The sequence below is a fragment of the Myotis nattereri genome (assembly GCF_964212035.1).
Source record: "Myotis nattereri genome assembly, chromosome: 3".
Classification (NCBI taxonomy): domain Eukaryota; kingdom Metazoa; phylum Chordata; class Mammalia; order Chiroptera; family Vespertilionidae; genus Myotis; species Myotis nattereri.
In genome coordinates this window covers 154212537-154224922 of record NC_138077.1, presented here as the reverse complement: position 1 = coordinate 154224922, position 12386 = coordinate 154212537, and the positions used below count along the sequence as shown (strand labels likewise).

General features: G+C 36.2%; 1 protein-coding gene across 2 annotated transcripts in view; it reads right to left on the bottom strand.

Annotated features, from left to right (window-relative positions):
* The window catches only part of TTLL7 (tubulin tyrosine ligase like 7), a 148139-nt gene that overhangs the window by 33005 nt on the left and 102748 nt on the right, over window positions 1-12386 (bottom strand). Inside the window, exons 15-18 of one of the 2 annotated variants that reach the window (XM_081086613.1) lie at window positions 11894-12086; window positions 7840-8042; window positions 4727-4861; window positions 2815-2895 (exon numbers count right to left, since the gene is read on the bottom strand). In XM_081086613.1, coding sequence (XP_080942739.1) covers window positions 2815-2895; window positions 4727-4861; window positions 7840-8042; window positions 11894-12086 — 612 coding nt within the window. Of the gene's footprint in view, window positions 1-2814; window positions 2896-4726; window positions 4862-6753; window positions 7247-7839; window positions 8043-11893; window positions 12087-12386 lie in introns of those variants that run through there. The other variant, XM_081086614.1, reaches the window with a different exon arrangement.

The window sequence follows — 12386 nt, the reverse complement described above, 5'->3', positions numbered from 1 at the left end:
AGCAATCTTTGTTCTGGGCTCCCCATCAGCTGGCCAGGTCTTTCTCAGAACTTCACTAAAGTCTAAGGGTCTTCATACTCCACCCTTTTGCCTTTCACTCCCAGATGTCAGACCTACATTGCAGGCTAACGGCTCATTCTGCCTTCTCAAAGTCTCTCACTCAGCAATTATTTTGTAGGATAGAGTTCTGCAAGTGGTTTTGCTGAGACATTAGGTTACGGACACCTATCATTTTAACAGGTAGTGCAAATTATCTTTCTAAATCGTTGTACCAATGTATTCTCCCTCTAATTGTTTGATAAAGGCCCTTTTATCCACATTATTTCCTTGACTGGATATCATCTGTCTTATTAATTTTTGCCAATCTGATGGTTTTTACTTGCTTTTCCTCCATCATTAGTGAGGCCAAGGATCTATTTATACATGAGTTGGCTATTTGAAGATCCATAAATTGTCTTTTCATAGCCTTTTTATACATTTGCCATTTTATTTATTAGTATTTATAGAAGAGTTTATTTTGCTGATTGATTCATAGGACATGTTGGTTTACTGGTGCTTGTGTTTTATGTGCTGCAAATACCTCCATCTCCCTCACTGCTTCTGCCTTTCAGCTTGGTTTAAGGAGTTTTTTGCCATTGGTAAGTTTTTATGTAATCAAATAGGTCAAACTTTTTAAATATTTTTGAGTTTTAGGTCTTTCTTAAGACATTGTTTCCCATTCTAAGATTATAAATATACTAAAGACCTGGTGCACGAATTCATGCACAGGTGGGGTCCCCAGGGGGCAGGGGGCCAGGACAAGATCAGTCCTCCAGGCAGGCGGTGGGACGCCCTCACCTGCCCAGGATCTGGATCCATCCCACTGACATTTGCACCAGTTGTCGGGAGCCACCGGGCAGCCACTTTTATATCCTTTCTTCCTTGCAGAGCGTCTAGGGAGAGGAAGTAGCCATGGTGCCTGAGGCTGACTTCCAGGAGGCCGGCAGCGCTGTTGGGATCCTGCCAGCAGCGCTGGTCCATTCTCCAGAGATTGGACCTGCAGGACCACTGAGGGAGTGAGTGGCTGTAGCTGGGCTGGTAGGCCACCAGGACGGGTCTGTCAACTGAGCAGCGCTCCCACTGTGGGAGCACACTGACCACCAGGGAACAGCTCCTGCACTGAGCATCTGTCTCTGGTGGTCAGTGCATGTCATAGCGACCAGTCGTTCTGGTTGTTCCAGTCGTTCGGTCGTAATGGTCACTTAGGCCTTTGTATATAGAGATCCTTCTATGTTTTCTTTTGAACTTTTAATACTTTCTTTTTTACACATAAAATTGTAACCTGAAATTTATTTTTGTATATGGTAAGAGATAAGGCTACAACTTAATTTTCTTATAAATAGGTACTCAATTGTTTCAGTATCATTTATGGGAACAATTATCTTTTCTCCACTGATTTGAAATGTCACATTTATCATGTGTTAATATCTTATAAATTCTTTAATCTGTTTCTAGATTGTTTTGTTTTAATCAGCAACTTACCTACACTATTCTAACTTCTAGATTACAAAAAGTACATGGACTTGAGAAAACTCAGAACACTTATCCTAATAAAAGGTCTTCATTTTAATCAAGCAAGATTAAAATAGTCAGTGATTTGGCAAAAATCTATTCAGGGTTTGTAATGTGTTTTTCAATCTACCTCTGTTACCAGCTTTGTTATACCCTCCTCAACAGTAGCACAATATTTGGCACATGCCAGAGCACCAAGCAATTATTTGTTGAATGTGTTAATATAATGAGTTCAGTTTACTCGGATGAGTACGTAAGTTAGGTAATCACTTAATTAGTGTCAACTTTCAGCTTATTGCAATAAATCTTAGAAAGGGGAAATAACAGCTTGCATTACTAAAGGAATACAACATCATCACTAAAACTAATAAAATTGTATCTCTCCCCCAAAATAATGTTTCAATGCATTTGATGGGCCCCTCAGACTGGTGGCCACACCCGTCTCCTGCTCTCCAAGATAAGTGTTACATACCTTCCACTGCCTGCTCAAATCTCTAAAGCCCTCACATCTTCTCACAACACTGCCATGGCCTCTGCCTTCCCTCCTATTAGATAATTAGAATTAATGCTCCTGTTAGGGCAAACCTCCCCTGATTACTTACTTAAGGACTTTCTGTCACCTCTCTTTCCTCTCTTCTAGATCATTCTCATCAGCACACAAACTGTAAATCTCTTCATCTTATTATTATTAGTCCTCACCCAAGTACATGCTTATTGATTTCTTTTTTAGATATAGGGGAAAAGAGAGAGAGGATGAAAGAGAGAGAGAGAGAAACATCAATCAGTTGCCTCCTGCCTGAGCCCCAGGAATGAAACCCACAACCTAGGCATGTGCCCTGATGAGAAACAAACCTGTGACCTTGTGGTGCAAAGAATAACACTCAACCAACTGAGCTATACCGGCCAGGGCTAAATCTCTTCAACTTTAAAGGAAACTTGTCATTAACCCCCATCTCTTTTCCCTTCAACAGCAAAACTGCTTGCAAAGAATGCCAGTACTAGCTGTTTCCTTCCTCTCTATCTTTATTACTCTTGAACCTGTTCCACTCAAGTTTGTAAGTTTTGAGACCATAGGTTTTTTTAATTCACTTTTTTATCCTCAGAATCTAGGACATTGCCAATAACATAGCAGGTATGCAATTCATATTTGTTGAAGAAATGAGTAAACAAATAAATATGTATATAGTTTGACTATGAATGTGGCCTAATCATTCTAGTTTAAGACGATCTAAAAGGGCAAACTTGTTTTGAATCATTACTCACTTTTCGTTGTTTTACAGAGTCCAATTTTATGAGCCAATATGAAGCCACTTTTGCTTTATGAAACTTCCAGTTATCAAGGATCTGTCATGGAGGAGAAACATTAAGAAATTTAATCTAGAATTTTCCTCAAAAGTAACAAGTAAAAAGTAAATAAATGGGTTGAAACTGGTTTTAGTACTGAATTTGTGAAATGAAAGCACTATGATATTACTTGCAATGAAGAATGTCTACTTTAATAAAAAAGACATGTGCAAGGATTTCTAACATAAGGTTAAGAAGCCATCTGAATCCAAATTTTTTTTGCTTCTTGCTGTAAAAAGCACACAGTCTCTAATAAGTGGAAGTAAAATGTCTTTAAGCATATAAGGTTTGGAAAGAAGCCCAAGATGTAGATTTTCCATTTTAATTTCAAAACCTGTATTTACCATATCACCCATAATAACAGAATATTGAATAATATATTAGAAAATAGCCCATAATGTAATCCATAATTAGGATTACATTATTCCTTTGTTTTGTTTTTGTCAAATCTGCAAAATTTCTGAATATATATTCTAGTAATATACACTGTAACAAACAGGTTAAAATATTTGCTGCATATAGTGAACATATAGTAAATAATCTAATGAGTAATAATCTAATGATCTAATTATTAGTTATTAATTATGTAAGCCCATGTTTTTTGGTAAAACAATCACATTAGCCACAAATATTAGTTCTATTCTCTGATTATTTAATTTTTCTTCTACATGATTCAAAACGGTAGTATATTACTAATATAGCTAAGAAATAGAAGCAAAATGTCTGGTACAAAGTCATTGGCTATATTTAGAAAAGAACTTGATTAAATAAGATAACATATAAATAAAACCATATTTAGCATAGTGACTTACAAATAATATCAATTTGTGTTCCTTTTCCTTTGATGTGACAAATAGCAGCTCATTTGCAGGCAAGGTGCTATTTTTACTTTTTTAAAAATAAATAACAACACAATGCAAAATATTTGGGGGTTTTGGTTACAACTATGTCATGATTTCAAACAGAAATATTCATGACTGATTTTTTTAAACAAATAAAGTCATTTTTTATTATTTGTTTCTAGATAGTTGCTTTAGACAAAAGTAACGCCAAAAAGTGAAAAAAGGCCAAGTGCACAGCTCTGGTTTTTATCCTACAACTGGCCACTAGATGGTGTTCTCGCCACTGGAACGATAATAATATTAGGGAAACCAGAAAATAAAGTTCTATTACTAAGGAATCTACGAACAGCAATTAAAAAGAATGTTTGAATGAAGAGACAGAACTTTAAATTAAGAAATGTTCTTTCGCCAAAAATATTTAAATAACTTGGACCTTTCTAATTAGGAAAAGTCATTGAGTTTAATGTGAATTTTAGGACTCTGCCATTTTAGAATATTCCACTGGGTGGTGCAAATATGTGTGTAACAAGAAAAACAGAGCATAAGCCATTTCAAAATTTGACCAAAATCATTCAGGGTGTCACATTCTCGATATTTTATGCCCAAAGCCCACTTTTTTTTTTATTACATATCAATTCGATATTAGATCTTTCTAAATCTTTATAGAAGCAGCTTTAACTTGATAGTTCTTTAATTATTAAGAGCAATAACTGAATAACATGAATCATTTTCACTTGATTGCATCATAAAAAATGGGACAATGCACTAAAAGGTATTTTGCATTGCTAATTATAAAGGTAATCTCACTGCTCATGAATCATAATAATTCAAATAGCCACTGTATTTTCTGCAGCTTGAGAAGGTTGAAGAGAACATCAGTTAAGTTTACTATGTCATTGAGAATGCCTCCATGGGTAAATAAATGTTAATATCCTAAGATGAATAAAAGGAATGAGCTCCTTGGAATTTTATACATGTCAAATACTCACATCTTCTACCAGAAGTTGTGTTTCTGCATCTGATTTCCCTGGAAAACGGATCTTCATGTCCTTGAGAACAAGTAAGGTCTGACTTGTTAGATCCTCTTCTTGTTCTTTTGTTCTTGGTTGCTGCAAAGACTCACTCTTAAATTTGAAAGAATACAGATATTTGGAGGGGGCCTTATTTCATTGTGCCACTACAGTCTGAAAGATATTTCTAGGTAAAAACAATGCACTTTTAATTAAAAAAATCAAAACAATAAAAAAGGCAAAAGAAAATTATTTTACATTTATTCTTAGAATTAAATTCTTAGGATTAAGTGGGTATGATTTCCCAATAATATCTTTATTACTTCCACACAGTTGCATTTTATTTATCTCAAAATGCTAAAATATAAATATGAATAGTTAAAAAAGACTTCCTGGTCAAAAGTTTCACTTACTACTTATACCTTTGGCGATTCTTACTTAGGAAAAAAGAAAAAGATCATTCATTGTTAACAAGTGAAGCTCATTCACTTATATCTTCCAGACTCTTCCATTTAGAAACATCATCCACAGTAAATAAACAAATTAAATAAATGTCTGGTTTTTGTGATTGTACTTGACATTATCTATTTCAGCATCTACAAGTCTGATAGGCAAATAAATTCACTAACTTATTCAATACTGAATCTCTGGGACTCATGCTAAGGAGGGAATAATATATGTTAATTTAATATACAGAAAACATAAACAATGTTGTATTTCAGTACTCTAAGGATAATTTATCAATGGTTTATTTTTTAACCTATTAATCAACAGTCCCATTAAAAATTTTCCACACAACAAATTTCTCCAAATTTTCAAATATACTGCATAATACACTAAAAAATCATATATTTCCTCAGATGATTTCCAACAAAATTATCAACTACACTAGTAGCCCAGTGCACAAAATTTGTGCACATTAAAAGGGAATTAATTGCCTTAACCAGTTTGGCTCAGTGGATAGAGCATTGCCCTGCAGACTCAAGGGTCCCAGGTTCGATTCCGGTCAAGGGCATGTACTTTGGTTGCAGGCACATCCCCAGTGGGGAGTGTGCAGGAGGCAGCTGATCAATGTTTCTCTCTCATCAATGTTTCTAACTCTCTATCCTTCTCCCTTCCTCTCTGTAAAAAATCAATAAAATATATTTTTTTAAAAAGGGAATTAATTAGCAGAGATATTTTAATATTGCTATTTGTCCTTTCTCTATAATAGAAGTGTGAGAGATGAAAGGAAATTAGTAAAATGTATATGAAAATAATATATAAATTTATTAATAAATAAACAGTAACAAAAGGATATAACAACAACAGAGGCATGATATAAAATGACAAAAACATGATATGAAAACAACAGTGATGCAAACAATGACTGATAAAGTGATTAAACTTATTCTAATATCTCCCTGTACACCACATTAAGAGTGAAAACACTTTCAGAGTGCTTGACTAATTTCCCTTGTGATGAAGTACTTAGAACTTTAACTGTAACATCACATGCTCTTCAAACTCAAGAGAAAGCAACATATAACTGACCATGTGCAAAAATGGGTTCAGGTAGGAATATGCCTACTTTGTCTAGAGTTTGTCCTTGTGATTTATTAATAGTCATCACAAATGCTGGCATCATGGGAAACTGTCATCAAATCAATTTAAATGAGAGGCCAGTGTCAGATGGGGACAAATTAAATCTTGGAATCAGAACAGCCTCTCCCTCTGCAGATCCTGTTAATACTTCAGCTTCGATAATGTTAGGTCGTAATCTTTTGATAATAAATATGGTACCATTACAAAGACCCCATTTACTATTGAGATTTCTCAATAGCATGATAATTGCACCCACTTTTAATTTTAATTTATGACACAGCATTCCCAAAGGAGTAATACTATTAAGAAATTCGATGGCAAAATTTTCCTTTCAGCATCATCTGTGGAATCAATGGAATCATCACTCAAATATGTGTGAAAATCTCCATCGAGTATATCCAAATTTTTTTCATTTAATTTTTGAATTTTTGGACAAAGAATTGCACATTTAGATATATTTTTAAAATTATCTATAGCAGTGGTTCTCAACCTTGGCTGCACATTAGAATCACCTGGGAATCCTTTTAAAATTCTAATTCCTGGGCCTCATCCTCTGGAAATTGTTTCTTTGTTATGGGGTGGGGCCACAACATTAGTAACAAAGAAACAGAATTAAAACTTTATTGTGGGGAGCCGGTACAGTGTTTTGGACAGGTTCAAGCCTTGGACTGATGAGAGGGCTCAGTCCTCTCATTGCCACGTGCAAGTCCCAGCTTGGAGGGCAGGGCCCTCCCAGCACAATTATAGCCAACAGCTGTAGTTGTAAGCTTGAACCTATGGTCTGAACACGTGGCCCCACGTGCCTGAGTGATGTAGGCTTGATAGAGTTCAGGTGCATGTAGTTGAGTAGGATTGAAACCCAGGAGAATGTTGTAAACATCTTGGTCACGCCCTTACTTTGCCTCGTAGCATCTGCTATAAAATAAAGGCATGGCTGTGGGCGTGGTCGCTGTCTCTCAGAGAAGCAGCATCCCCCCGAGACCCAGCTTTTATTCTCTTGTCTGTCTTTTCCAAGCCTTTCAGCCGCCCCCACTCAGGTTCACCTTTGGCTGTGCTGGCTCGGCACACTTTCTAAAGATATGCCTCCACACTCCCAGGGTAGGTTCCTGCCTCAAAACCCACCCTTACAGGAAATAGCTCCAGGAAACAGCTCGGGGGAGGGCACAGCCGTTGCTAAGACAACCCTTGCAGGACTGACTTCCTTCCGCTTGGTTGCAGTTCTGGTGGTCGTGATGAACACCACCCAGGGTTTTTATATAAGTAGATAAGCAAGTGGAAAATAAAATGCTATTCACAATGTTCATTCTAAAGTTCTGTGATATTCTGGTCTGCCTTGTAAGAGTTCATACTAAGTGATAGGTTAAGAGAGATTAAGCAATCCAAACTCCATGATACCATGAACTGAATGATGAGGTTCAATCTATCCTCCTCCCAGCTTATCCCTTTGCCACCTAAATCTCAGAACAATGCTTCCTGTAATCTCAAAAGGAGCAAAGTAGACGACTTACCACCTGAAAATTAGAGTTGGCATCATTACTATGAGGCAGATGCCTCACGTAGGAGGAAGCACGGTTTAAGGAATGTGACCGACATGATGAAGTTGTCCGAGATGCTGACATCATTTGTTGAGCAGAGAGAGGGCGGATGTCTGCACTACAAGGTGACTGAGAAGAGATGGACCGAGGGCAACTGAATGAACGCCTTATGGAACCTATCAATGATGGAGAAGAGGAGTAATTAATAGAATTTCCCACCATATAAACTAATAATTAGACCACAGGGTAGTGGCATGGTGATAAATGTCAAAGCATAATTCTTCAGTTTAAATGGTGAACTTGGTGCAGAACACGTGTCATGTATGTAGAATGGCTATCATGAGAATATTTAAATGGTACCCTTAATTTTATGTTCTTAAAACATGACATAGAAGAACCAGAAGAAAGGTAAACTAACATTTATGGAAAGGAAAACTAACCTTCTATAAGCCAGGCATCGCGTTGCATACACTTTTTTTCTAATCCTCACAGAAACCCTCTGAAGCAGGAATCCCTGTCACCAGGAGGGTCAGGAAAAGAACTTTCTCAAGGTCACACTAGAAGAGAGTGTGCCAAGCTCAGGTTTAAATCTTGACCTAATGCCAGTGTCTCTCTCTTCCTATGAGACCATGAAAATACTATCCTTTACCCTTGGATTAGATTGGTCAGTCATTAGAATCTGTATGTAGGTTATAAGAAAAATATCTTACGGTAAGATTTATAGGAAGGAATGGACTGGAGTCTAGAGAGTTACAGAATGTCAGGCCCATGAAGGAAAAAAAAAAAAAAAAACAGAAGAAAAATATAAAGATTATCCTAATGGAATTTAAATATATAATTATTATAAGAGTGATGCTAGACAGTCTTCTTATTCACATGTAAGAAGAATTTTTTAAAAATAGATTAAATTACCATAGCAATAGGTTATGAGAAAAAGTATATGGAACTAAAGGGTTTTAATCAGAACAAACAAGTAGGAAAACCATAGAATATCTTCCCCATTATACATTGAGGAAATTTAAAAGAGAGAATCCACTATTCCAGGTAAATTTGATTCCTGACACAGGAAAATAGAATATCACTCAATATTATCAACATTTATATCTTCTTTTAGTTCATACATTTTATATACCTTCTATGCTATATTATATTCTTTTTTGTTTAGGACTCTTCATTGGTTAAATAATTTAATAAAACTCACATAAAGGCAGGTTGGATAGTCAAATATTTCTCTTCATTAGCTGTTGAAAAAATGTAAACCTTTTAAAAGGCCGTGGATATATAAACCTTATATTTAAGGGTGTATTTATAAATGATTTTTTGAATAGATATGAAGCCTAATACTCCTCATTTGGTTCAAAAGAGTAAAGAGAAGTATATTCATTCAAGCTATAAAAGATGTTAAAAAAAAAACAAAACACAAAAAACACTTTCACCACCTCCATTTCTTTAAACTAGTAACTTCCATCTAAGTTTAAAAGTCACACCATGTTGAAAGGACAGTGCTGCTAGAGAAGGGCTGTGTGGGGAACATACCCCAGATCAGTCTTCTACTAAGCAAGTACCCAAAGCATGTGCTTCAACCTGCACCTGGGCCCTGCTCTCCTGTAAGGCTTCACATGGTGGTCTGTGTGGAACGCGCCTGGGAGAGCACCTGAGCAAAAGTTGTCAGCTGAATCCTGCGGTGTCCGCACAGCCATTCCCTGGAAACATACCTTACCAAAGGTGAGGAATGTTGTCAGTCCTGACCTTTAGCTCAGGCGCCAGGGGCGGATGCTATTATCCAGATTCATCCAGGTCTGACAATTATGAGAAGCCACAAGAATGAAGAATGCAGCTTAATCTTTAAGCATGATTTAAAATAATTTCCTTTTTCTTAAGCTCTAGTAAAACTTCATGGTATCATGCTGTATATAATAAATGTGCTACACTACCTCTGAGTAGCTGTCTCTCCATCTGAGAACAATGTCCCACCTGGTCCCAGCTTTACTTGTATAATGTCTCTGTGTCTTTCTTTTTCTTAATCTCCCGTCACCCCTACTCAGGTGTCTTGTTCTCTCTAGCCACGCGGGTTGAGGCAGAGGTTTGGACATGTGTAATCTGACCATCGATGTACAAGGAAACTATCCTTTCTCTTGAATGGCCAAAGATTCCCATTTTTCCCATGCATACACTGAAAATTCATACACAGTAACTAAGTAGCTAGATATGCCAATGACATTTAGGTTGGTTAACAAAAAAATGGTTATAATTTAAATAAATTATGTGAAAAAATATTTAATATAGTTTTGTATATGACTAACTTATATCAACCCAAAATATATATTTCAAAACTATAACAGGTTTGAGTTTCCTAAGTTAACCATCTACAACAGAAAGTGTTACAAATAATCTGGACTTTGTCCTTGTTCATCAGCATCACTTTGGACAGAAAACTCAAGAAGGGTCTGTGGCTATATTACTTAGGGTAAGAGAGAATGTGAAACAAAGAGAAACCCTTATTGCAATTTCTAATGACTATAAAAATAAAATCTAATACTTAGTTAAAAGATATGTAATTGAATTAAATTCATTTTAAAAGGAGAATTCACACTTAAAAAGATTTTAGTGCATTATTTGTCCAATATAGATTTATTAACCTATTGGTCTAAGAACAAAGAACAATCTCAAAGCTATGAGAACCTGAATAATTTTTCTTAATCCTACCCTTTTCTCTGCTAATTCATTGCTGTGAGGGATGCACACATTAGCCAAGAGGGGTTAAAAATGGGTGAAATCTGGGCAAAACAAGGCCAGCTTCTGAGAGGAACAGGGTCATACACAGAGACATACTGAAAGTACTTAAGAGAGCTTTAAGAAAAAAGGAAGAAACTGATAAAATAACTATAAACTCTGGAACAGGTGCTCAATAAAGATACCTTAAATGAGTAAATACATAAACAAATGCAATGGAACATAATACAACATTATTTCCCATCCAAACATATAAACCTTCAAAGACAGGAACATTAGCAGGTATCTTTATGAAATAATTTAGAAGCAAATGAAAGACCATTAAGATCTTCATCTATTAGTTATGCATTCCTCATGCATTTTGCCATAAGTGTTGAAGGCAAAATTCTATTATCAGGGAAGCGAACACATTAAACCATTGTTGGAGATGAACAAAGGCTCACATTGTGTTTATTGCATGATCGAAGCAGTCCCCGTAATGAAGTCCTGGGATAATGAAGGTCAAGGCAAAGAGAGATGTGAGAAACAAGAGATAAGAATAAGTCCTGCAGTGTCAGGGAGGATCTCTAAGGGAGCCAGGGCAAACAGGGATGCTATACTGGACATTTGGGGATGAAAGAATTGTGGACACAATAGTGGACATTGGGGATCAAAAAACAATAAAGGGCAGGAGAATGGAAGAGAAAATGTAAAAAGAAATAAAGGAGGAAAGAAAACTAAAACTGAAAAGGAAGGAGACAGAGAAGCTGGTTGTTCACGCCCCCAATCTCCCAAAAGCCCCAACTTGAGCGCTTACCCACGATGAAAATGAGAGGAAACAAAACTATTTCACAATTGTGTGGCTCACAGATACATTCAAGTCAAATACCTAGAGAGATATATATATATTTTAAAAAGTAGGCAAGGATACACAACAAAAGGGGTGGCAGAGAGGTAGAGAAAGCAAGAAAGGGTGTGAAAGAATATATTGGCTTAAGAGAGAAGGCAATCAGCAGATCAGTCACGCATCACATTTTATAAATCCATGCAGATGTCTAGGGCTTAACAAAAACTATGAAATATAGAAGAACGGACTATAGAGATTCTTAGGTCGACTAAACTTTCATCTTCTACCTCCAGACCCTGAAGGGGATGATGGGATGCACCCACATCTGGTTAGGGAAGGACGTGGGATACAATTCAGGTCTCCTCACACAGGACAAGCATTCATTTGGCCCAAGATCCTTTTATTGAGTTTTATAATTCAGTTCCATAATTCTTCAGATAATAACTAAATTAGAAGAAATTAACTTACTGGATGTTTGGAATATTTTGCAGTGGTTGGACTGTTTAAGATTATAAGTAACTTGCTTTTCTCTTCTTTTACTTTGGTACTCTTCATTTTCATCTGATTCTGAAGAGCTGTCACTACTATCATAACTGCTATCACTGCTGTAGTACTTCTGTCTTCTCATCACCTCTGTACTCTCAGGCATGGAACAGAGAGGCTAAAACACAGAGAAAGGTGTTACTGTCAGAACGTTTCTTAAGAAGGCACATTAACATGATTAATTACTATTTTCAGTTTCCCACTATGCATGTTGCTTCTCACTGACACCTGAAAATCCTCCAAAGTGCTACTGCTACAGTGCTGTTATTAGCCTCCAATGCAATTCACTAATTTTTCTATTTCTGCCAAATATTCTTCCTTAAATAACATAGTTCAGTCATAATGAGGAAAATGCTTTTTCTCCGCGATTTAAAAAAAAAGACAAGGTTATCACAAACAGAAAACAAAATAAATTATT